The sequence below is a fragment of the Lagenorhynchus albirostris genome, chromosome 1, assembly GCF_949774975.1.
Source record: "Lagenorhynchus albirostris chromosome 1, mLagAlb1.1, whole genome shotgun sequence".
In the NCBI taxonomy this organism is placed as follows: domain Eukaryota; kingdom Metazoa; phylum Chordata; class Mammalia; order Artiodactyla; family Delphinidae; genus Lagenorhynchus; species Lagenorhynchus albirostris.
In genome coordinates this window covers 174,309,231-174,336,770 of record NC_083095.1, presented here as the reverse complement: position 1 = coordinate 174,336,770, position 27,540 = coordinate 174,309,231, and the positions used below count along the sequence as shown (strand labels likewise).

The window sequence follows — 27,540 nt, the reverse complement described above, 5'->3', positions numbered from 1 at the left end:
CACTATCCTGCATTTTGTGTTAAATCATTCCCTTCCTTACAGCTCTACCAAGTGTGTAACTATCCCCATATGATATTTTTGAAGTTGACTATTTCTCTTTTTTTTTTGGCCGCACCACGTGGCATGTGAGATCTTAGTTCCCCGACCAAGTATCAAACCCGTGCCCCCTGCAGTGGAAGCGCGGAGTCCTAACCACTGGACCACCAGGGAAGTCCTGAAGTTGACTGTTTCTGACCTTGATAACAAAATCACATTGTATGCTCTTCCACGTATGATTTTTGTTTTGGTTTGTTTTGTTTGTTGTTATTTTTAAATTTTATTTATTTTTTGTTATTTTTAAATCTTATTTCTTATGTATAATTTTTTAACTGTAACTTTGTTATTGAAATCCAACCAAATTGATAAGAGTTTATAGTTCAATCATTGGCACTGCTATATAGTATCCTCTTGTATGAAGACACTATGATCAGCTTTTACTTTCTACTGCTGATGACACTGTTTGTGATCCCAGCTTTTGCCACTGAGAACACTGCGGCTGTTCCTGTATTCACCTTCTGGTGGTCATAAGCAAGCGGTTCCCTGATACACACCTAGGAGTGGAGACGCTGGCCGACAGGAGCAGGCATGCGTGCAGCTTTACTAAACAAAGCCAAGTGGTTTTCCACTTTACACTTGAAGCCAACATCCTGACAACAACTGCTACTGCCAGGCTCCGGTCAGACTTTGCCAATGTGATGGACATAAAATGGACCTCCTTCATGTTTTAACTGGCAATTTCCTGAATAAGGCTGGGCATCTTTTTATGATTTTTGTGCATTTCAGTTTTCTTTTTTCTCTGTAAACTGTCCATTCATCTCTTTTGCCCATTATGCCATTAATGTTTGTCTTGTTCTCAATGCGACCTCATAGTTCTTTATATATCGTGGAAATTAATCCCTTGACAGTTTTACATATCACACTTTGTCATAGTTTGTGACTTGACTTTTGAATTTCTTTACAGCATTTTTTAAGTAAAAATATATTATATTTTAATGTGCTCAAATTTATCAATCTTTTCCGTTATTGTTTGCATTCTTGTGTCTTTTAAGAACTCTTTCGCTCCCTAAGGTCAACCTTGAGGAGATATGTGTGCTCCTATGCTGCCTTCCAAAGTTTTCAAGTTTTGCCTTCACATGAAAGCCTTTAAACTCCAATAAATTTTTCTCATACAGAGTACAAATTATTCCAGTATCAAAAACTGATTGCTCCTAAAAAAAAAAAATTGATTTCTCCTGTTTCCAACGTAGCTGCATCCACACAGGTATGATTCTGTTTTTAGTCTCTCTACTGTTTCCCTGGGATAACTTTTTTCTGATCACTGGTAATTTTATAAAAATAAGTAAAAGCATCTGTTTTCCCACAAGGAACAATCTTCAGGTTTTGCCTTCTTTTTCTTTTTAATTAGCACAAAGAAAATAATACATAAGAAAATGGGATTTTATAGCTGTAGTAGGAGGGCAAACTGGTAAAGCCTTTGAAAGGCAAGGTGGCAGGGCTATCAAAGTTCAGGCTGTGCTTTGACCCAGAAAATCCACTTCCCGGTACTCACTCCATGAAAATTTCTGCTCATGTAGCAGCAGATATATACACAAATGTAACTCCATGATTGTAAGATTTCTGTTTACTTTACTCATTACCATATTCCCGGCATATAGTACAGTGTCTAGCACACAGAGGGATTAAAAAAATATTTAATAAGTGAACAAATGAACAATGAACAAATGAACAATTCACACAGTATTGTTTGTGACAACAAAAAAATGAAAACTAAGGGGAATAGTTTAATAAATAATTAATAATTATTTGATATCCCTACTTGTTAAACAAAAGGCAAGAAATACAAGTTGCAGAATTTTATGTATGCTCTGATGTCAAAACTATTATGTGTGTATATATATATTTATATGTAAATGTACAGGTAAAATTCAGAAAAGGTATAAATCTAATTGTTTATAGTGATTTCCTCTGGGAAGAGGAGTGGGCATGACGGCGTTAGTGATAAGGAACGAATATAAAATAAAACATTCACTTATAATCCTACAAACTAAAGCAACTGCTATTAAGATTCTGGTATTTCCCACTGATCTGTTTCTCTACATCCTTTCCCCTCTACAGCTTTATTCCTATTAAACATATAATGTTGTGTCCAAATGTTTTCAAAAACCATTTTCCCCTTTGTTAATGCTTCTATGAACTGTTTTCTACTAATTTATCCCTTTGCCTACTTTCATAACAAAATCATATTGTATATAGTCTTCTATGTGTGATTTTTATTGGGTATTGGAAATTTAGACTGTTAGCCCATTAGTCACCCTTATTAATGACTGCAAGGAATACTTTTAAACATTTAAACCGTTTTTTCCGTATTAGTTTTGCAGTACAAATTACCAGACGTGGGATTACCTGGTCAACAGGTATTGAACATTTTAAAGTCTACTGAAAGACACTGATAAATTTCTTTCTAAAAGGGTTATTCTAATTTAAATTTCTACTAATGCTGCATCTTAGTTGTTTATTTCCTTCACTGACACCCAACAAAATTTAACATTAATTTCTCTACTTTGTTGGCATCTGCTTCCCCATGAGGAGAGCGGACCTTCTGTCTGTTCACCATTGTATCCCCAATGTCTGGCTACTCGATAAATATGTACGACATGAATAAAAAAACACTGCACTAGGGCTTCCCTGGTGGCGCAGTGCTTGAGAATCTGCCTGCTAATGCAGGGGACACAGGTTCAATCCCTGGTCTGGGAAGATCCCACATGCCGCGGAGCAACTAGGCCCGTGAGCCACAACTACTGAGCCTGCGCGTCTGGAGCCTGTGCTCCGCAACGAGAGGCCACGACAGTGAGAGGCCTGCGCATCGTGATGAAGAGTGGCCCCCGCTTGCCACAACTAGAGAAAGCTCTTGCACAGAAACGAAGACCCAACACAGCCAAAAATAAATAAATAATTTTTTAAAAAACACCGCACCAGAGTATTTCTTGCATAGCCAGTATATGTTTTATATATTATTATAATTTTCCACATTTAAATCTGAACTGTACCTCAAAAATTTGAGTGAATTGGTTGAACTGCACACTTTATTGTTTTACTCTGAATTTCTTTAATTTTTTTTTTTTTTTTTTGCAGTACGCGGGCCTCTCACTGTTGTGGTCTCTCCCATTGCGGAGCACAGGCTCCGGACGTGCAGGCTCAGCGGCCATGGCTCACGGGCCCAGCCGCTCCGCGGCATGTGGGATCTTCCTGGCCCGGGGCACGAACCCACATCCCCAGCATTGGCAGGCGGACTCTCAACCACTGCGCCACCAGGGAAGCCCTCTTTAATTACTTTTTAAAGTTAAAATAAATTTGTTGCATCCACAAATTTGTGTTTCCTCTCTTGTAGGTTCTCTTTTAAGTCCATGTCCTTCACACTTCTCAATCGTAAGAGTCTCAACATTTTCTAAATATTTTTTATGAGATTTTTCATACAGCAGAACTATTAACCTTCTGTCATTCATCCATCATTAATTTAACTATTAAAATAATACTCATCACATCTTTTCTGTTCGTCTCATCTATCTGAAGATTCTTAGGAAATCATAACAGTATTTCATTTACTTAACATTCAGGATATTTTTTTTTCCCCTTTGGCCACGCAGCTTTCAGGAACTTAGTTCCCCAACAAGGGATCGAACCCGCGTCCCCCTGCATTGGAAGCACAGAGTCTTAATCACTGGACCGCCAGGGAATTATTCCCTAGGATGTTTTAAATCTTGACAATTTTAAGATAGTCCACTCAGTGTCCTTAAGAAAAGGACAGTGAATCAAATTTCCTCAGTATATAAAAACACTCTTATGTTTGCCAGTCATTTAAAGAATGTCCTACCTCTCCTATTTCCATAAGTGGTTCATTCATATCTACACCACCATAACCATACTGAAGGTCAGCTTCTGTCAATTTATTCTTTTTAATAAACTGGGTGTTGAGATACCTGAAAAACAAACATAATTATCAATAGACACTGTCAAAATCAGTAGGAAAACAACTAACGTGCAACTTTAAAGCAATAATTTTAGGGTTACAATCAACTGTAGAGTAGTTCAGTAACACATCCAAAAGAAACTAATTATATATAAATTAGAAATATAATTTTTAAAAAAGATAAAAATTACCAGCCCAACTCCCTTTGCTAGGCCCTAAGAGACAAAGAGTAAGACCTCTAGAGTAGCAAAAAAGAAAAAACCCCTATTACCACAGTCTCACTTAAAAAAACTCAGGGGTTTTGTTCTAAAACTTTCCAATACTCTTATAGCCCAACAGCTCCTATCCAAGGGTCAACCCTCTACAGTCTAATTTGCTCATTCCCGGATTCTTCTTGTTAAATGAGCCAAGTTCACTTTGCAAAGAATTATACAGAAAATGGTTAAAAGATCAAAGTCAAGAAAGTTCTCTATATTTTGTCACCATTAAAATACATAACTTTTCATTTTTAAACAAACAAACAAAAAAATCACAATCAGTAGGTAAGAAAATGCAATAGATTGTTACAGACAGTAAGAAGTATGGGCAAAACTGACAGATTCAAGATCACTTTGTCTACCGGGGTAAACAGCTTTATAAAGAAAGACTAATAACTCTGATGAACTCTAAGAACTACTAAGATGAATAAAGAGTTCTAAGATTAAATAAAATGTGTACAAAGGCATGTAATATTCAAGCATCACTTTTCCCCATCCCAGATTTCACCACAAGACCTTTAATGCTCAACACCTAAAACTATTCGTTTGACAGCTTCTGCCAAGGTGAAAATAGCTACTGACAATTCAAGTATTTAGGCAACAACCACAAAATCTCTGTATTAAAACACACACTTTCCCACGTTCACTGAATCAAAATGGAAGGTCTGCTGAATGTTCAGACAACTGAAACTGCAAGCAAAGAAAACAAAAATTTCAACTGCATAACTCCACTGACAATCCTAGCAGACGATGAAAAATAATAAAGCGCTACGGCCACCACCACTTACACAAGTTCCCTCCCACATTCACTCACTTCCAGCTCTGGACTCCAGGGCTTACAACCTTGGTGCTCCATGTGACATTTTAGTCTCTTCTGTCCACTGGTTACAAAGCCATTTCCTTCAAAATATCATTTAGCTTTCCCTTCCATTCTCACTGTAACCCTAATAATTTCCTGATGTGCTTCCACCACGCCTTCCAGCTGAGAAAAGGGGAACAGGACTGAGACGGAAGCAAGAGCTGGAGAGAAACGGCTGCTTCACCTGAAACAGATTCCCTGGGGTAGGGCATTTCACCTCTGGCCTCTGTCACTCTAGTCTCGGCTCAAACACACCTCTCTCAGGCCTGACCTGACCCCAAACCAAACTAGCCTTCACTTCCCACCCCCAATGAAGTAACTATCTAATACATAACTGTTTTCTTCACAGCACTTGCTACTATGAGAAATAATCCTGTTCTTTTCTTTGTCTACTGGTTTTGTACATCCACCTCCTCTCTAGAATGTGAGGTCTGGCAGACAGTGTCCAGAACAGTGGCAGGCAGACAGGCAGTCCTCAAAAAATACTTCTCCGAATTACGAAATGAATAAACGGGTAATGTTCCAGCAGCACGGATGGCAAAAGCTAACATTAGAACACAAACTTGGAAAAGCAGCCTGGAGCCAGATCATAAAAGCATGAATGTCAGGAAATAAAAGTAATCACTGACACTTATGGAGCGCCTATCGTGTGTCAGAGACAGGCGTAAGCATTGCAGCTGGCTGAATACTAGGAGGTAGATATATGGGGTACTATTAGGATCCTCATTTTACGTGTAAGAAAATTGCAGCTTAGACAGCTTAAAGAACTCGGCAAAGGTCCATCAGCTACTAAGTGGCAGAGCTGGGCCAGAAAACTCACGAGGTCTCCCACTCTCATTCAGCAAGTACTGACCAAGTGCGTACTGCATGCCAGGTACGACAAGGCACTGAGGATAGAAAAACGAAAAACAAAAATGTAGTCTCTGCCCAGAGAGCTTACCCATCTGGTAGGACATAAAAACATAAACAAATGTAACATATCAACAGTGAAAAGTGCTGAGTAGGGGGAACTTAGTCATATCTACACCATTACATGTGCCTTTCTATAAGACCCTTTGCTCCAAACCATTCCTTTTCTGGTCACTGTACCATGGCCATCCCAGTAATCCTACCTAAAACATTAGCATCACTGATCTCATCCTTCCGTTTACCTCCTTTAATCAGCTGGTCCTCCTGTTCTCTCACACTATTCCTCACCTCCTCCCATTATTTTCCTTTTCACTGTCAATGCCATTCGTTGACTCTCTGCTTGGATCATGTGCAACATTCTCATGACTGATCTCTATTCCCATTTCTGGCATATCCAATTTACCTAAAAATTCTGCTTTCAGGTTATCAACTCCCTATTCAGAAGCCTACAGCAGCCCCCTTATTCCTATACAGTAAGTGTAAACTTCTCAGCATAGGAGTTTGCTGACTCTGAAGAGTAGCTGCTAGATCTGCAGAAGTCTGGATTCACTAGAGATCTGTGTGTATATTCCACAGCCAATACCCTGTTCTAGTGGAGCTTTATACGTTTTATATCTGATAGGACAAGTCACTATTCTCTTTCCCGCATGGAATAAATTTTACACTAACTTTCATCATCTATATTCTTCTCATTACAGATTTCTACTCTTGACAGTTTAAGCTTGATAGAGAAGCTTTTAAAATAATTTATAGATATGATTTAAAATGTAAGTAGCATAATTTTTCACTTTGATTCAGACGCCATTCTTAATTTCTAAGTCACTGTAGTATTTTACAATGAGATTTATTAACCACACATTTGTTTTTAAATAAAGATATATATTCTAGGAAATCGTAAAGTAAAATAGCTTTCAATAATTTCTTTAAATAGTCAATACTCTACCACACAGTCAATACCTGACTGTTCTGCTCAGGTCTAACTCATGCAGTAGTACATGTTTTTATAATTTATTCTGGCAACAAAGTGATTGATAAGTATCCTTTGCTTTTCTGGAGTATCAGCAGTAACACAACAGTATTAACTAACAAGAACTAATAGCCTAAGGTAACTGTGAAGCCTCTAAGAAATCAGGCATTTCACTCTATCTTTAAAAAAATCTATTATAAGAACTGTTCCCATACTAATACCTACTGGATTTCAAGAGTCGTTAGTTCTCAAGGTAATACTTTAAGTATCCCACTTCAAGGGCCCGCAGGGCCTAAACAGATATGTAGCAGCAGGAAAGGTAGCGTAGGAGCATCATTATTTTTCTTTAAAATTGGAATCCTTAAGTCACCTATGCTAATGCATATCCATCTTATAAATCAATCAGAGTAAAGAAAAGGCTAGAAATTACTTCAAAACAATAATACCGAAAAATGCTTTGAAATAAAACTGATTTTTTTCCTTTACATTTCTTCACACAGATTTCCTTATACACTAAGATTAATAACAAGAGATAGCCTGGATAACCTACTACCCAACAAGCAAAGACTATCAAGCAGTTTTTATCTAATTATCTAGTTTTTATACTAATTACAGTTTTTATCTAATTATCTAATCAAATGTACCCTCTATGAGAAGGATCTCACCACCCAGTCTACCAATATAATTAAATAAATCAGTCACATGAAGCCAACCCCACAGAGGTCAAACAAAACACTCTATAAGTGAATCCCATGAGCCATTGGTTCTAAGTCTTTACTACAGACAGTGGAAAGTTACTAAGTGATTTTGGACGGCGATCAAATTTGCACTTGAGAAGTTTACTAAATAGAATAAATTAGAAATCAAAGGCTGGGAGACTGGTTACAGGGATGTTATCAATAACAGTCCAGGTCCGAAACAATAAAAAGCTTGAACTACAATACTGTAATAGCACTGCAAAGGAAATAATAAATTTAAGAGACATTTGGAGGATTTGACCAAGAGGGGTCAGGTAGAGAGGATAACCCTAGGTGAAGGATAACTGAGACTTCCGGCCTATACATCTGGATGTCCAGGACTACCATTAACCAAAATGAGTATTTCTGGGGCAGCGTGTGTGTAAAAGATAACAAGCTCAGTTGTGAACATCTGCAGTAGTACGATGTACCCACGGAACATCCTGGAGGTACAGGCAGCTAGGTAAGAATATTCCTCTGAAACTTAGACCACCTTCAATAAACATTTATTTTGGTGGTTATCAATATATAGGTTGTAGCTAAAACCAGGAGTAATAGAGATCATCCTAGAAAGAATGCAGAGTGTAGCTAAAGGATGAGAATAGAACCTATGTAAGTGACTACAATGACTCTCTAGAATGAGGCTAGGTAGAATGAAGAAGTTAAATGGATTTATTCACACTGATCTGGGTTTAAATTCTGCCCTTGTAATTTTTCCAGCTCAGGGACCTTGACCTCTCTTAGTTTTCCTCCATTGTAAAAAACCAACTACCTCATATGGCTTTATATATACACATACATATGTGTATATATCATATATATTGCAAAATTTAATAAAAGCTCATCAACAGTACCAATTTAATAGTACTACTTTCAATAATACCAATTTGATTTTGGTAAAGAGAGGTGCAGGAGAACCAAGAGAATGGTGCCCCAGAAAACTAAGAAAGAACAGAAAAACAACTTGAATCTTTACTGAAGTATCTCAGCTAACGAGGGATCCACTGCACTGTTTTGTCATCCATATACCAGTGGCCCCAGCTTCTCAGCAGTGACAAAAACACGCGTGTGCTCTCACTCTGATCCTTAAAACTCCCCCCGCTCTCCCCCACGGTTTAGCTAAGGAATTCTTAAAGTTTTATTTATGACTAGGCCACTTTGGTGGATGGAGGGGGGAAATCAAATGTCAGGATGTTTAATGGATGGCAGACATGTTCTGTAAAAGCCAAAGCCCCAGCAAACCTTGCCCATGTTAGCAATTGCTGGTTTCTGGTTTTATTATATTTTGCTCTTCTAAGAGGAAATAGAGCTACTGGCCATTTAGAAGTGAGTTCCAGTTTCTAACATAGGCAGCTTACATCTAGTAAAGTCCAGTGTTGTTATAAAAACCAAAGGGAATACGAACCAGTAAAGCAAAGGACAGACACACCAAGGCGACCATGCCTTGGCCCCATGCACCTGTGCAGGAAACGCTTTGAGACCTAGCTCTACTCCTCTTCTCCAGCAAGAAACTGAGGCAGGGGTTCATCTGTGGCCCAATCCACAATGCACAGGGCAAAATTATCACTGCAACCATCACAGGCCACAAGGCCCAGGTGCTTAACAGCACTATTCCCTATTTATCCACTGTCCTTCAACAAATGGGTCTCTGCCTGTGTACCTAGGTACTGTACTTATTTCCACTATCTACGTGAATGAGTTAGAGAGGACCAGCCCAGGGTGCCACAGGAACATACATGAGTGGCAGTTAACACCAAAGATCTAAGCAGGAGACTGAGGCAAGGAGAGGGGAGTTCAGAGCGGGGAATGGGAACTAGTCATTCAGGGAAAGGAAGAAAAGCAATCCAGACAGACAGAATAGCACAAGGAAAGGCGGGATGATATGAGACCACAAGGCATCACAACACTGCCAGTAATTCAGTACGTCTAGAGGAAAGGGCGGGAGAACGTCAAGAGAAAACTGCCAGGTACTTCCATGAAACATAAAATGCTGAACCCTAGAGTCAAACAAGAGCATGCTAGAGGGGGGCACGAGCTTAGATTCACTAAAAGTTTCATCCAAGCTGAAGTTTCACTTCGGATCTGTCAAGATTTAATGTGTGTTACACAGTCCCAGACAACTGAAGAAACAGAGCTATGCCATCAAATACAGTTTTAGTTTTCACAGAATAAGTTTCCATACACTGCCTGGCTCCCAAATACCCAATGACCCACACTACAGACCCTTCCCCATAGCAGAGAAAAGTCCATACATCAGGTAATGCTTTAGTTCTGCTCATTTTCATGGGCAGTAGGTAGTAAAAACAAAAAACTCCTGCAATTACCAAATGCAGGCAATACTGTTTAGACTGTCGAGAGTCTAAAAGTGTACTTACCTATACAAGCAGTCCATATAGTCTGCACCCTTGCTGTATTCCTCCCAGTACCTATGATACATAACAAGTACTTGCTCTTCAGACTCCAGAACTCTCTAAAAAAAGAAGAAAAATATTTTTTACTCAGAAAGCACTAATCATTTTCATTTGTAAGCTATGAAATTTATCAAAAACTAATGTTCTTAAATAAGTGACATAATTCAAGCACTATATATTACATTTACAAATTACATTCTTATTTTTAACTACCTTTAGTAACAATTAAAGAGCTAGAAAAAAAATGTGAATCTTAGATATGAAAGTGAAGCGTCCATACTAGAGAGTAAATGTTTCATTCTCTAAGATAAAAAAACAAAATATAATCGTTTGATGCTGTTCTTTGGGCTAGAATATTAGATCAGATTAAAACAGAATGTAATTCTATTGTGTTTCCTCACGTCCATCACTTTTGATCAGCCTGCAGTTATGTCATCACCTCATATTATTCACTATTGTGAATAAGACTACTTATGAAAATTGACACATTTTCCATATTCCCCAAATAAGTTATTTTATATTTATTTAATAAAAACCTACTATTTTTTGAAAAATGAAAATCAAACTGAAATCTGAGGGCTGATGTTTAAAAAGTTAATTTTAATGGAAATCCAGTCTAACAATAAAAATCCACTGGACAGGACAGACATTCCCGAGGCCACCACTGCTCTTACTTCGGTTCTTCCATCAACCGTCCGCGTGACCTTAGGCAAGATATGACCTCAACACTCATCCAATTAACTCTTGATGAAAGCTATGCTTTTAAACTTGGAGTTTTACCAATTAAGTCTCAGGATGATAGGAATAGCCTATAAATAGTACTTTTTTGCCTATCATATGGTAAATAAATTAAAAATCGCAACCACTATTAATAATGCTGGGGAATAGGGCCCACTTAGGAACTACTGCTGCTGGTTGGATAGAATATAAATCTAGGAACAATTTCTTACTACGGTTGTTCCTCAACATCAGTGGGGAATTGTTTCCAGGACCCCACCATGGATACCAAAATCCGCAGGTGCTCAAGTCCCTACAGCCGGGCCTCCATATCCACCAATTCGGAACACAGAGATATGGAGGGAAATGTTCATGACTTATGACCCAGTAATTCCACGTCTAGGGACTTACCCTATAAAAAAACTTGTTAACACAAGAATAACTTAGCTACAAGGGTGTTCATGGAAGTATTGTTTATAATCACAACTTTATGAACTGGAAATAATGTATATGCCCAGCAATATAGGAATATTTAAACAAATCACAGTATCTCCACAAAATGAAAAATTTTACAATCACTGCCAGAATTACAAAAGTCTATTTAATGACAAAGAAAGAGACCTACAATATTATTAAAAGCAAAAAGCACATTATAAAGTATACAACATGACTTCATTTTCTAATAAAAAATGGAAGTCTACACAAAACAAAAATATGCAAAAGACATATATCAAATTATATTTTTGTTAATATGTATCAAAAAAGATATATTTAAAAATAGATATATCAAAAGTATTAACAGTGGTTAATTCCGGAGGTATGTTATGGGTGATGTTTATTTTCTTTTTCCTTATCAGTATGTTCTAAATGATCTACAACATAATGCAATACTTTAGTAATTTAAAAAGTTCTCACAGGTGAAACTTTTCAGTTCTGTTGGCTATATTAACAATTTACTTTGTCATCTACATAATAGCCAACTTCTTTTTTTGTCACTGGACTTGAGAGAAAATATGGTATACAATTATATAAATATTCTAAACTTTCATAAAATACTTCACAATTGTAATTTTTCAATCACACAATTATACCAATGTTAATTTCTTGGTTTTAATAATTGTACCACTGTTATGCAAGATGTTAATATTATGAAGCTGGGTAAAAAGTATTTGAGAAGTCTTTGTATTATTTTTGCAACTTTTCTATAAGCTTAAAATTATTTCAAAATAAAAAGTTTTTAAAAATCACACTTACAACCTATGCTAAAACATAAAATTGCAAAATTTATAAATGACTCACACAGTTATCTAGTATATTATAACCAAAGCTAACCAGCTCACAACAGCAGAACTTGAACTTCAAAACTAACATATGAAAAATGTTAAGACTAAGTTAAATTACTTGTCATTAAAACCACTTTCATAAACTGATAAATGCACATACTAGAACACTAAAATGTATCTGCCATATAAAATGAAAAGTAGAACATTTCCTGCAAATCAAAAACAGAATGAGCTATAACCTCACACCTGTCAGAATGGTTATCATCAAAAGTCAAGAAATAGGACTTCCCTGGTGGTGCAGTGGTTAAGAATCTGCCTGACAATGCAGGGGACACGGGTTCGAGTCCTGGTCCGGGAAGATCCCACTTGCCGTGGAGCAACTAAACCCATGTGCCACAACTACTGAGCCTGCGAGCCACAACTACTGAGCCCACGTGCCACAAATACTGAAGCCCACGCGCCTAGAGCCCGTGCTCCACAACAAGAGAAGCCACCACAATGAGAAGCCCATGCACCACAACGAAGAGTAGCTCCCGCTCGCCGCAACTAGAGAAAGCCCGTGTGCAGCAACGAAGACCCAACGTAGCCAAAAATAAATAAATAAATAAAGTCAAGAAATAGCAAGTGCTGGCAAGGATCTATAGAAAAGGGAACCCTCATGCACTACTGATGGGACTGTAAACTGGTGCAGCCAGTATGGAAAACAGGGTGTTCCTCAAAAAATTAAAAACAGAACTACCATGTGAGCCAGCAATTCCACTCCTGGGTATTTACCTGAAGAAAAAGAAAACACTAATTCAAAAAGATACATGCACCGCAATGTTCATAGCAGTTATAGCAGCATTACTTACAAATAGCCAAGACACATAAGCAACCTAAGTGTCCAACAATAGACAAATGGATAAAGAAGATGTGGTATACATATATACAATGGGATATTACTCAGCCATATAAAGAATGAAATCTCGCCATTTAAAATGACATGGATGAACCCAGAGGGTATCATGCTAAGTGAAATAAGTCACACAGAGAAAGACAAATACCGCATCATCTCACTCATATGTGTAATCTGAAAAACAAACGAACTAGCAAAAGAAAATAGACACAGACTCAGAGATACAGAGAACAAACAGGTGGTTGCCAGAGGGGAGAAGGCTGGAGTAGGGGGCCAAAAAGGTGAAAGGGATTAAGAGGTACAAACTTCCAGTTAGAAAATAAATAAGTCATGGGGATGTAACGTAGAGTGCAAGGAATATGGTCAATAATATTGTAATAACTTTGTATAAGGACAGATGGTAACTAGACTTAATTTGGTGATCATTTCATATCGTATGTAAATGTTGAATCACTATGTAGTTCACCTGAAACTAACAAAATATTGTATGTCAACTATATTCCAATGAAAAGAAAATAAACAGATAAAATCGGCTCTGAAAATCTGAGCTTACAAAATATTGTATGTCATGAAAACAAAATAAAAGAAAATAAACAGATAGATAAAATAGGCTTTGAAAAACTGAGCTTTTCTTCAAATGTTATAAGGGAAATATCACAGGATCAATTGTGCTCTACTTATGGGTTATTACCATTTGAAAAAGATCTACTCCTAGTCATGTACAGGGTTAGACATATTATTACACAGACTGTGTTACTTTATCTCCATTTTACAGATAAAGGAACATGAAGTTCAATCTACAAGGTTAGGTGAGTTGTCCAGGGTCACAGGGCTAACAAAAGGTAGTCAAGCTTCCACAGACTTAGAGAAGGAACTTATGATTACCAGGGGGGAAGGATGGGGGAAAGGGTTAGTTAGGGAGTATGGGATAGACATGTACACACTGATATAATTAAAATGGATAACCTTTCGCTATTCGGGTTCTTTTGTGTTTCCATACAAATTGTAAAATTCTTTGTTCTAATTCTGCGAAGAATGCCATTGATAGTTTGATAGGGATTGCACTGAATCTGTAGATTGCTTTGGGTCATTTTCACAATACTGATTCTTCCAATCCAAGAACATGGTATATTTTTCCATCTGTTTATGTCATCTTTGATTCCTTTCATCAGTGTTTCATAGTTTTCTGAGTAGAAGTCTTTCACCTCCTTAAGTAGGTTTATTCCTAGGTATTTTATTCTTTTTGTTGCAATGGTAAATGGAAGTGTTTCCTTAATTTCTCTTTCTGATTTTTCATTGTTAGTATATAGGAATGCCAGAGATTTCTGTGCATTCATTTTGTATCCTGCAACCTTACCAAATTCATTGATTAGTTCTAGTAGTTTTCTGGTGGCATCTTTAGGATTTTTTATGTATAGTATCATGTCATCTGCGAACAGTGACAGTTTTACTTCTTCTTTTCCAATTTGTATTCCTTTTATTTCTTTTTCTTCTCTGATTGCCATGGCTAGGACTTCCAAAACTATGTTGAATAAGAGTGGCAAGAGTGGACATCCTTATCTTGTTGCTGATCTTAGTGGAAACGCTTTCAGTTTTTCACCATTGAGCATGATGTTTACTGTGGGTTTGCCATATATGGCCTTTATAATGCTGAGGTAGGTTCCCTCTATGCCCATTTTCTGGAGAGTTTTTATCATAAATAAGTGTTGAATTTTGTCAAAAGCTTTTCCTGCATCTATTGAGATGATCGTATGGTTTTTATTCCTTAATTTGTTAATTTGGTGTATCACATTGATTGATTTGTGTATATTAAAGAATCCTTGCACTCCTGGGATAAATTCCACTTGATCATGGTGTATGATCCTTTTAATATGTTGTTGGATTCTGTTTGCTAGTATTTTGTTCAGAATTTTTGCATCTATGTTCATCAGTGATATTGGTCTACAATTTTCTTTTTTGTGATATCTTTTTCTGGTTTTGGTATCAGGGTGATGGTGGCTTCGTATAGCCAAAGCAATCTTGAGAAAGAAAAATGGAGCTGGAGGAATCAGGCTCCCCAACTTCAAACTATACTACAAAGCTACAGTAATCAAGACAGTATGGTACTGGCACAAAAATAGAAATATAATCAATGGAACAGGATAGAAAGCCCAGAGATGAACACATGCACATACGGTCACCTAATTTACGACAAAGGAGGCAAGACCATACAATGGAGAAAAGACAGCCTCTTCAATAAGTGGTGGTGGGAAAAGTGGACAGCTACGTGTAAAAGAATGAAATTAGAATACTACCTAACACCATACACAAAAATAAACTCCAAATGGGTTAAAGACCTAAATGTAAGACTGGATACTATAAAACTCTTAGAGGAAAATACAGGAAAAACACTCTTTGACATAAACCACAGCAAGATCTTTTTTTGACCCACCTCCTAGAGTAATGAAAAAACAAAAATAAACAAATGGGACCTAATTAAAAGCTTTTGCACAGCAAAGTAAACCATAAACTGGACGAAAAGACAACCCTCAGAATGGGAGAAAATATTTGTAAATGAAGCAACGGACAAAGGATTAGTCTCCAAACTATACAAACAGCTCATGGAGCTCAATATCAAAAGAGCAAGCAACCCAATTAAGAAATGGGCAGAAGACCTATATAGACATTTCACCAAAGAAGACATACACATAGCCAAAAGGCACATGAAAAGATGCCCAACATCACTAATTATTAGAGAAATGCAAATCAAAACTACAATGAGGTATCACCTCACACTGGTCAGAATGGCCCTTATCAAAAAATCTAGAAACAATAAATGCTGGAGAGAGTGTGGAGAAAAGGGAAGCCTCCTGCACTGTTGGTGGGAATGTAAATTGATAGAGCCACTATGGAGAACAGTATGGAGATTCCTTAAAAAACTAAAAATAGAACTACCATATGACCTAGCAATCCCACTACTGGGCATATACCCTGAGAAAACCATAATTCAAAAAGAGACATGTACTCCAATGTTCACCGCAGCACTATTTACAACAGCCAGGACATGGAAGCAACAACCTAAGTGTCCACCAACAGATGAATGGATAAAGAAGATGTGGCACATATATACAATGGAATATTACTCAACCATAAAAAGAAATGAAATTGAGTAATCTGTAGTGAGGTGGATGGACCTAGAGCCTGTCATACAGAATGAAGTCAGTCAGGAAGAGAAAAACAAATACCATATGTTAACGCATATATGTGGAATTTTTTTAAAAAATGGTACTGATGAACCTAGTGGCAGGGCAGGAATAAAGATGCAGACATAGAGAATGGACTTGAGGACACACCATTGGGGGAGGGGGAAGCTGGGGTGAAGCAAGAGTAGCATCGACATATATATATATACTACCAAATGTAAAACAGATAGCTAGTGGGAAGCAGCAGCATAGCACAGGGAGATCAGCTCGGCGCTTTGCGATGACCTAGAGGGGTGGGATAGGGAGAGTGAGAGGCAGACACAAGAGGGAGGGGATATGGGGATATACGTATGCATATGGCTGATTCACTTTGTTGTACAACCGTAACTAACACAGCATTGTGAAGCAATTATACTCCAATAAAGATGTATAAAATAAATAAAATAAATGGATAACCAACAGGGACCTACTGTATAGTGCACGGAACTCTACTCAATGTTATATGACAGCCTGGATGGGAGGGGAGTTTGGGGGAGAATGGATACACGTATATGTATGGCTGAGTCGCTTTGCTGTGCACCTGAAACTATCACAACATTGTTAATTGGCTATACTCCAATATAAAATAAAAAGTTTTAAAAAATAAAATAAAATACTGGGGGGGAAAGAAGATAGTAAAGTTTCTAGTTCAAAGAATAAATGATCTCATCCAGTTCCTGATAAGATCAGTAATCCAAAAGAAGTCAGAAATGCTGCGTGTAGCCAGATACTACAAAATTCATTCACTGCTTATACAGAGATCAAGTCGGTGATGTCGCCCTCATGCACATGGCACACTGACCAAAATAACTGGTCACAGAGGCTTTCTATCATACTTTTTAATTTACCATTCTCCTTTTTAATTCTAGGTTTTTAAAGACCTTATATAGGATATGAAGAGGCAGCTAAAATGTTGAATATAAAGACAGAGACTCACCAAGAGGTGGGAAGCAACAGTAAAGAAAACTTGGTTCTATAAACACCATCTAGAGGATATGTAAGCACTTGATTTCAAGTTGAACACATCTTGATTTGAAACCCTACTCTTTAACTTACTAGTTGTATGATCTGGAGCAACTAAACTGACTTCCCTTGGAGAACCTAACACAGAGCTTGACCCAAAGCTCTTATACACATATTAGAAAAATGCTAATTAGGAAACAAAACAAATAACCTTAACCTGATACAAGTTCTGCACTGGAAAACAGTGAACTAGTCAAATAACTATGTAGCCATAAACACATTTACATCATGTATATATCAATCCTTACCTTGTGCAAATGCCGTACGTGATTTTCCAAAAAAATCTTAGTTTCTGTATAAAGTCTTTCTCCAAGGGGTTCAGGATAGGCCACACATAAAGCATAGATATCTCTAGTTAAATTGTTAAGGTTTTCATATTCATTGAAGATACTACTTTAAAACAAAAGATTTAACTCAAGTCTGGCATTAAAAAATGAAAAATCCTTATTTCATTTTTGCAGTTTAGGATTATATAGATACATACACAGAGTGAAAGACACTTACCCAACACATTGGTGATAGAAGGGAGGTGGGAAATCAACCTCACATGCTCTGACTCTTTACCTTGTATCCTCACCCCGAAAAGAGCAAGCAGCCCTCTCCACGTGATGTCATTGTCTGGGAGGCCTCAGTCAGACTTTCCTATGTTCCCTCTAGATTCTTTCATTGTTTATTTTTAACTGTAATTAGTAACCAATAAAATATCTCCATGTATCCATGTATATATATTTGTTCGATTACTATTATATTAAATATTTAAAATTTTATTTACATACTTAAAAAACAAACATGGTGAAGCAAAAATATCACCCAAATAGTGTAATATCACTGTGCCAGGTTTCTTTATAGAAAAAAAAGTTACAATAAGAAACTATTAAGTTATTTTAGGGATCGGGAGGGTGGGAGGGAAACACAAAAGGGAGGAGATATGGGGATATATGTATATGTATAGCTGATTCACTTTGTTATAAAGCAGAAACTAACACACCATTGTAAAGCAATTATACTCCAAAAAAGATGTTAAAAAAAAGAGAAACTATTAAGTTATTTTAAGTCAACTTAGATATCATAATGAACCTTTATAGACTGGAAGATTAAATAAAATAGTACAGATATAAGAGCTATTTTTCAGTAATAACATAAAAAATATTCACCTGTATTACAAAGAAAGTAGAGACTTGAACATACACTACCTAAGAAAGAAAAATTTTTTAATTTATCTGGACACAAATTCTATAGAGAATTGACATGGTTTGGTGGAGGGGAGAGGGAACAACGCATCAATGGAGAAGGAGCTTCAAAGTAAGGTACTACATGAGCTCCCGGATCAGCCTGGGGTCCCTCCAGGTTTCAGCTAAAAATGCCTTTAGAAAAAAAAGTCCTAGTTCATGACATAATTTAAATCTTAACTGATCACAAGCCTATCCTAGTAAAACTAGATGTAAAAGGGCTGTCAGAATTAGGTGTTGTAGAAGCCGGGACAGCAGTTAACTTCAGCGACTGCAGAACAGAGGTTCCTGGTTGGTAGGAGCACTCTGTTTACTGGGTACACAGGTGCGCTCACTTTGTGAGAATTCACGTCTACATTCACCAGTCAGCACGTATATCATACTTAAATTTAAATTAAATTTTTTTTAATTCCCTGGCAGTCCAGTGGTTAAGACTCGGAGTTTTCACTGCCGTGGGCCTGGGTTCAATCCTTCAGGGAACTAAGATCCCACAAGCCACACAGCACTGCCAAAAAAAAAAAAGAAAAAACAAAAATTTTTTAAATGACTAAATTTGGCCAGGCTCTAGATCAACAATCAGAAGTGACACATTTATTATCTTTAAGTTCTGAATACCTACTTCCAGAACTTCCATCCAACATGATGATGATATTTGCTCCTCTAATCTTCCCTTAAGCCATATACACACATTTCTAGAATACACAACTTACTTGATACTGAAAAATCAGCAATTCAGTACCATAATTTCAACATGATATGCTAATTATGTGCTCAAATGTTTTACATCAACAAAGTTAATGTCTCAATATAGCCACTGCATGTATATGTAAACAGAAATGACCAGCAAAATTCACCTAATAGGGCTTCCCTTCTCTCTGCTGAGGGAAAGGGATCTGTGCAAGGTAGGAATCCAGGGAGACTTTCCCATTTCACTCCACATACAGCACTTATATATTGTTTGACTCTTCCTCAGTGAGAATGTACTCATGTATTGCTTTTAATGGAGTCCACCTTAATAAATTTTTTAAATGAATATTTTAACTCAGCATAGTTTGGAGTCTCACTGCATAATTTCACTCAACTGCCTAAAAGATATACCTAAATATGTTCTTTTTCTTTAACCTGTTCAAATACCCAACCACTCTGGAAATGGTTAGGCCTTGGGAAGAGCACCCAAGAGGAGCACTCTTCAACCCTCTAGCATTCAATTATGATTTGGTTATAGACAAGATACTTTAAAAAACCAGAAATGGGAAATAACGTAGGTGGTCAGATTTAGATTTAAACACTGTCTTCTCCAAGTCATCTTTTCTGGGAGCCGGAATAGAAAGATACCTGTATGTACAAACTTTCCACTTACAAATTCTCAAGGTCAGAAACAAAATGTGTTCAGGAGCAAGAGCTCCGAACTCTGTTACAACCAAAAGGCAGTGCTGGTAAGCAGCAAATTACTTATTTTAGTTCATTTTCTCTATTAAAAGATGCTTCCTATGCTTGGGCTTAATTTTTAGTTTTAACACTATTAACTCTACTGCATAGTGGGTCAAAAACAATGTTTTGCAATGGGAATAAAAGATTACTTTAAAATTGAAAATGGTAAAATAATGGTCAAAAAAGAACTGACAATACAAAACTATAAAAAATGAAAAATTTTATTGACATTTCGTAAACGAAAAAATAAAAATGTGACATGTAAAAAATGCAGTATCTATAAAATCATCAATTAGCAAGCAAGGATAAAAAAATGACTCATTAAATAAAAGAACTCTGACATAATTTAGAAGAAGGGAGTGAAACTGTTACTGATGCACCAACCAGGGATGACTACAGATACAACCTTTTCCAATCCACACAATCTAAGAAAGACTGATGGGCTGCTAAGTGTAGATGCCAAGGTTGCTAAGAGGTCCTCCTTCTAACACTTGTGAAGATCATCAAGGATGGAGATTTCCCACCTCAACATTTTTCAATGCAGTCAAAATTGTTCTATGTTTGAAAAAGACTCCTCATAGAATATGTATTTGAAATAAGGACAATAGTTTTAGAGCGTATCTGGGAGAATTACATTCAGGGAAGCAATCTTAAATAACCCCTCACTGAGTCACTATGGACTTAAACGTAAAACCATTTGTTCACTAGAATCTATCTTGTCCTTAAGTAGGAGACCGTCTATGTTACACTGCTGGGGTTCGGAAATTGTCCTAACAGCTACCAAAAGGCAGAAAATCATGAATACAAGTACACTTGTCCCTCAGTATCCACAGAGGATTGGTTCCAGTACCCACTGTGGATACCAAAATCCGAGGATGCTCAAGTCCCTTACAGTCAGCCCTCCATACCCGTGGTTACAGGACCGACAGTATACTTATTGAAAAAAATCTGAGTATGGGCAGACCTGTGCAGTTCAAACCTGTGTTGTTCAAGGGTCGACCGTAAACCAAAAGAACCAAAGAACTCCAACCCAGGGAAGCAAATAGTAAATGTACATCTACACCTAGCCTCTATCATATCATAAGCATTTGGTATACCTCTTAAAGAGTAAGTCCCTAACGACCCTAGACTGCACCTAAGCTGTCACAGAGCTTCTGTTATAGAGCATCATTATTACTTGTGTTAGGCAGAATTCTAAAAATGGCCTCTCAAGACTTCCTTCCCTAACCCCTGGGACTGTGAATGTAAGAAAGCACACCCGGTTACTTTACATGGCAAGGGGACTTGGCAGCTGCAGTTATGATTGCTAATCAGTTGGCTCTAAAATAGGAAGATGATCCTGGACTTCCCTGATGGGCCTAATCTAATCGCATGAGCCCTTCAAAGGCAGATCCCTACCAGCCCCTGCCCCCCTGCACCAGCTGCAGAAGGGGAAAGGCTTGACTCGCCACTGCTGGCTGTGAAGATGGAAGGGGGTCACAAGCAACAACTGGAGAGTGACCGTAAGTCAATGAGAGCAGCTCACGGCCAAAAGTCAAGTAGGAAACCGGGACCTCAGTCCTATAGCTGCAAGGAATTGAATTCTGCCAAATAACAGGAATGAGCTTAAAAGTGGTCCCTGAGCTCTAGATGAGAAGACAGCCAGCCAACCCCGATTTCAGCCTTGTGAGATCCTGAGCAGGGAACCTAGTCACACGATGGACTCTGACCTACAGAACTGGGAGATAATAAAAGAGTGAAACACTAAATTTAAGCCACTACATCTGTAGTAATTTGTTATGCATCAAAAGAAAACACTGATGTCTTCTATTTACATTACCTATCAACCAGAATGCCTTGCATACATAACTGGACCCAGTACATTTATGAAGGATGAGGGTTAAGAGCCCTCTTATCAACACAATAAAAGAACTAGCTAAATATTAATGCTACTTCTTTCATCCGTACAGTATGCTTCATGGCATTCAGCTGACAGTAGCTACTCACTCACCAAATATTTGCTAGGTGTCTATATGTACCAGATACTGGGAATATAGCAGTGAACAAAACAGACAGGTATCTGTGCCCTTACAGAGGTTATATTTAGTAAAAATGTTGTAGACAGGGGTTCACTAAGTTCCATACTTACACAGGTTAAACACTTCAGCTGGCAGACCAGGTTTCTTTGATACCCACTTCAAGGGTGTAAGGAGACTTGAGCATTTTTATCCCAGCATCTAGTCTACAACATCAGGAAGTCAATCTTAACCCTCTTGGGCCACTATATTCTCAACTGTAAAATGGGCTAATAATATATATTTTACAAGATCATCTGTAACAAATTAATCACATGCATTATATGTTGAAAGACAAAATTATGACACAAAAGAATGTATACAGTATGATTCCATTTATACAAAGTTCAAAACACAATTAACCAATATTGTTTAAGGCTGTATATATAAGCAATCATGCTGTTCTTTAAAAAACAAGAGAATAATATGATAGTAGTTACCTCCAAGGGAAAGGAGAAGGCTTGTGAACTGAGAGGGGCAGCTGGTGGGGGAAGGTTGGTGGATGCCAGAAGTGTTCTGGTTCTTAACCTGTGTGGTGATAATGCAGGTGTCTGTCTTATAATTATTTGCTCAACTCTACATGTATATCTTACTTATGTATGCATTATATTTCATACACCTCAAAAAATGCTTTGTAAAAGATCAAGTATTAATATATGGTGGTGAACAATTTGTAGGGAGGGCTCTTTTCCAGTTTCAGATGTCAACCTTATATTCTAGGGCAAAATAACAGGGAAAAGGAGGGAATCTGGCTTTAGAACAATTAGGAACATAATTTTACATAATAAATAAAATCATAATAAAATGCTAATTTTTTCACAATAAAATTTAAAATGATATTCCATTCCTTTATTTTTCATAATAAAATTTAAAATGATATTCCACTCCTCAGTTTACTGTTTCTGTAGATACTTTTTACTTCAGGGGAGGAGGAGAAAACTCGTGACCAGGTCAAGAGTAACTGAACCATCTTAGATGGATCAAACAATAAACATCTTAGAAATATCAGTAACTGAAGGGGCACTTTCAAAGGAAGTCAGCTATCTCAAAACCATTTATAAACCAGCAATTAACTGTATATTCTGTAGAAGAATAAGAACACATTTAATGACTCTATTTTCTTTACCTTATGCTCATTTTCTCTTTTCTTGTAATCTTCTATGACCAACTCTTTCTCTCCTCTCTCTGCTCATTGTTTTAGTTAAAACAGCATTAAAAGTACCTAAGTATGTGCTTAGCCCAACCTCATTAACACACAAGTAACCTTTAACCCTTTCTCAGTTTTTACTGATTCCCACCAAAAACAATTCATGATGTTCCACAAAAAAAATTTAAGAGACTAATTCAAAAATAAGCTCTTCAAAGACAGACTCCATAACAATTATCATCTAGATACAATGGAAAGTACAGGAAATTAGATGTTAGACATCTTGTATGCAAGTCTGTATGCTCCATGAATGACTACCTGCATAACCCGGGGCAAGTCCCTTCACCTCTGAGTATCAGTTTCCTCATCTATTATATCTGCCCCACTGATCTTATAGGCTTGTTTCTATATTAAAAATATAAAAGATCTTTGCAAATTCTGAAGCCTTCTAGAAATGTTACCATCATTTTCTGTATCTGTAGTGCCTAGAACATAGGTACCCTAACAAATGTTTCTTACTGACAACTGCAATTGTAATGAATTCAAAGAACTTCACTGTTCTTGCATCAACATTCAGTTTAATATTGACAATTAGGTTAGGCATTGAGAACAAGCTGAATCACTGTCTTATGAAATCCAAGCTTTTCTAGAGAACACACACCTCGCACAGTGAGGGCAGCCATCCTTCAGCCCCAGGACACTGCCGGAGAGGGCGGCACAGCGCGTGAGAGGACTCGGAACCTCCACGCGCACTCTGGTAATAATACCTTCACATCTCACCTTCCCTTTTGGGGGAAAGAATCTCTGGTCCCTACAGTGTCCACCCAGTCCACAAGGCCTCCTTCAGGGCCCTGGGGCACTGCCATGGCACTCAGACCCAGAGACCAGGCCTCGACCCTATGCCCCTTCTTTGCCCTGGGATGTGGTGTGTGTGGTGGTCCTTGTGGTGGAAGACAGAGGCGGCTCAGGAGTCTGCCAGGGCACAGGCCGTTCCCAGGCCCTCCCAGCCGTGGCCCCTGGCAAACACTGGGCAGAGTTGATGAGGCTGCCACCCACCACTCTGCTCCAGCTACCTGTGGCTGAGGGTTCCTAGAGACCCCTTTAACCTCCCCAGTACTAAGAAACTACAGTATTGTAATACTGTGGTTTTTTCCTTTGGTGCCAGAGTATATAGCCTGGGTGCTGGAGGCTGCACTGTGTTTTTTACATATAGAATGTATATATAAAATAATAATATTAATAACGTTATAATAATATACATACATTATACATATCATGTACAGTGTGTGTGTGTGTGTGTGTGTGTGTGTGTATATATATATGTATTTTTTAAAAAAAGATTGCTGTCATGTAGGAATGCAGGACAGCAGGTTTCAGACTGTCCTAGGGAAACCACAAATTTATATTTTCATATAAAACCCCTAAATCACAAATGTAGAAAACCCAAATAAGAAACGTTTCCATCTCAGAGCCACTGAATTTGCTGTTTGCTCTCTGCTTGGAACACTCCCCCCCAGGTTTCTGTGTGACCTGCTCCCTCCCTCGGTTCCAGCCTCTGCTCAAGTATCGCCATCCTCGACATCCTCAACATCCTCAACATCCTCAAGGAGACCTTCCTTGACCACCATCTAGAGAGGCGCGCACACGCACTCCAACCACGCTCATGCCCTCGCTTTGCTTTACGTCCCCCCACAGGATGTAACCTGTTGTTAGAAGCACTGGCATCAGGTTTTGTGTTTTACATCCATTTAATATCTATTTCCTTTAGTAGAATGAAGGGAAAGTAGTTTGCTTCGTTCACAAATGTACTCCCAAAGCCTAAAGTAGTGCCTGACATATACTAAGTGCTCAGTAAAGTATTTGTTGAGCAAAAGGTTATCAAAGATTGTTGACTGCCACATACAGGCAATGAACTTGGAAATGTGAACAATAATATATATGAAAATAGTCACACTGGCATGTTCTTCCACTTAGGAAAGCTTAAACCTGTTGTCACTTTTCAACAAGCTTATGAACCTAGCATGTTGATCAGTGCAGGCATCCATGCCACTGGAAGGATACGAGAAGCGGTCGTTCCATGTTGCTCTCTCCACGTACTCCAACATGACCACAGCTTTGATTGTCGTGAGGAGTTTGTTCCAGGTTTCATCAAAATCCACTACTCTTGGTTTCAAAGACATTGTGCAAGTTTAGTGTTGAAATCTGTTAATTAAAAACAACGGTAACATTAGCATGAATTCTACAAGGTCAGTTACTTGTTTCTAAAGCACCACACAACTAGACAGCATGCTGCATGGAAGGGGTGAGACCAGAACCTGGCACGTGGTGAGAACAATAAACACTGGCTGCCATCTTTTCATGACTGTCCAGACAAGGAACTCCACAGCATATGTGCATTCACTGCAAACTCTAGGAAATAAAAAGCTTTTAGCACAAATTATTTATAACCCAGGGTGGTCCAAAGATTGAGAAACCTCATTTAATTTGCTGAGAGAAAGAAGCTGGGACCTAATGAGCCAAAAAGTTAACTTCCATCATGAGAAATGCACAAGAGATACTCAATAAAAAGGTTTTGGCCCCAAATCCTTGTGGTTTGCACTCCTTAAACTGGAGACTGAGGCCATATATGAGAAAACCCAAGACAATTAAAGGGTTTATTTTCCTGAAGCATCAGTTTAACTAGATTCCAAATCCTTTTCAATATCACACCAGAAGAACAGAATTAAAAAGAGAAACCTCTAAAGTTAAATTTAATTGCACAAGGGAGCACTTTTCCAGCACATGCCTTCACATCTTCCCCAAAGTTTTCCCTCGTTACTAGGACTGTGAAGCACCAAGCTAGTCTGTAGCCAGGGCCAAACAAGGAGGAAACATTCTTCCTCCTGTGTCCCGCTGTGGTAAAAAAGGCGGTAGGGAAACAGTGGGGAGAAGGGGGGAATGCATAGAGAGAAAGGAAAAAAGAGACAAGGGGAGGAGACCAGCTGCACGGTCCCAGCCCACAAACTGGAGGTGGCCCTGGGCCCTTCTTACGTTTCTGTCCTGTGAAGAAAAGAACTCAAGAGGAGTCCAAGGAAGGGAAGAAAAAGAATCAGAGAAGCCAAACAAAAACCCAAAAGAGGGTGTGCCACACTAAATCAACCCTCTTGCTTCAACATACCAGGGACTCCACCTACAAGCCTTAAACTTCCTCTAACTACCGAGAATGGATTAGCAGTAGTTCCTCTGTGTGTGTGTGTGTGTGTGTGTGTGTGTGTGTGTGTGTGTGTGTGTGTGTGTGTGTGTGTGTGTACCTCTAAATCAGAAAATTAACCTTAACTCCGTCTCACCCTTATTCACACATCCTATCTGTGTTACTCAATACTTCTTAAATCCATCCATTCCTGTGCAACCCTATGAATGCTCTGAGATCAGGCCCTCAGCAGTTCCAGTTTGTATTAATCTTTATCAAAGAAATACTAACAACTGTTAATATTTACACAGTACTTACTATAAGCCAAACACAAATCTAAGTACTTTATATAAGTTCACTTAATCCTCCCAACAAACTGATTAGGTAGGGTCCAATGTTCTCCCCATTTTCTAGATAAGAAAACTGATCACAGAGTGATTAAGAAACTTGCTTTAAGGTCATGGAGCTTTTCAGACCCGTGCTGTAACCCCTGCCCTCAACTGCAATATACAACTATACTGCCTTACTAACATCCTTAGTGAATACTTAGATACATGCCAGGCGTTGTACTAAGCTGAGGATACAGTGGTCAATAAACAAAGTTCTTGACCTTCAAGAAAGTTAGACTCTTGGACCTGGCACTCATAAACAAAAATAACCTACGTAAACCACAGAGCTGACCATGTCACTCTGGTACTGAAAGCTGTTTGTGATTGTCCACTATAGATAGCATCCGGTTTAAGCTCATTGGCAACATGGCCCACCAAGCTTCCATGGTTTGACCTTGGACTAAAGCACCTCTCCACCTTGCTCTTCTCATGGGACTCCCTTCCTTGACATCATAATCTGGTAACTCCTCTGCTTAGAGGTCACTGAACACAACAGGCTGACTCACACACCCTACCATTTATCCTCATTGTTTTCTGTACCTAAAATTCTTCTCTTCTCCTTGCCTCCCCCTTTCCACCCATTCCCCTAACTCCTACTGATAGTTCAGCCTTGGCCCAGAATATCTGCTTTCAAGAAATTTTCTGGGCCCACTTAAGCTAGGTAAGGTGCCCTCTTATGCATTACTTGAGAACTCTATTAGAGGATTAAACCATGCTCAACTGTGATTATCTGAGTGTTTCTTCAAGGTAGGGACTATTCTGTAACCGTCTATCAAAAAGCTGTCACTGTCTGCTTCACATTCCTTTCCTCCCCTTATAAAAATAGAATCATACTA

The 27,540-nt window shown here is 38.1% G+C and overlaps 1 protein-coding gene across 3 annotated transcripts in view; it reads right to left on the bottom strand.

Annotated features, from left to right (window-relative positions):
- CUL2 (cullin 2) overlaps positions 1 to 27,540 on the bottom strand; it is an 82,671-nt gene that overhangs the window by 41,776 nt on the left and 13,355 nt on the right. For all 3 annotated transcript variants that reach the window (XM_060160936.1, XM_060160938.1, XM_060160935.1), the window contains exons 2-5: positions 25,208 to 25,348; positions 17,534 to 17,636; positions 10,111 to 10,205; positions 3,911 to 4,016 (exon numbers count right to left, since the gene is read on the bottom strand). In XM_060160936.1, the coding sequence (XP_060016919.1) occupies positions 3,911 to 4,016; positions 10,111 to 10,205; positions 17,534 to 17,636; positions 25,208 to 25,326 (423 nt within the window). In that variant the 5' untranslated portion in view covers positions 25,327 to 25,348. The remainder of the gene's footprint in view (positions 1 to 3,910; positions 4,017 to 10,110; positions 10,206 to 17,533; positions 17,637 to 25,207; positions 25,349 to 27,540) is intronic.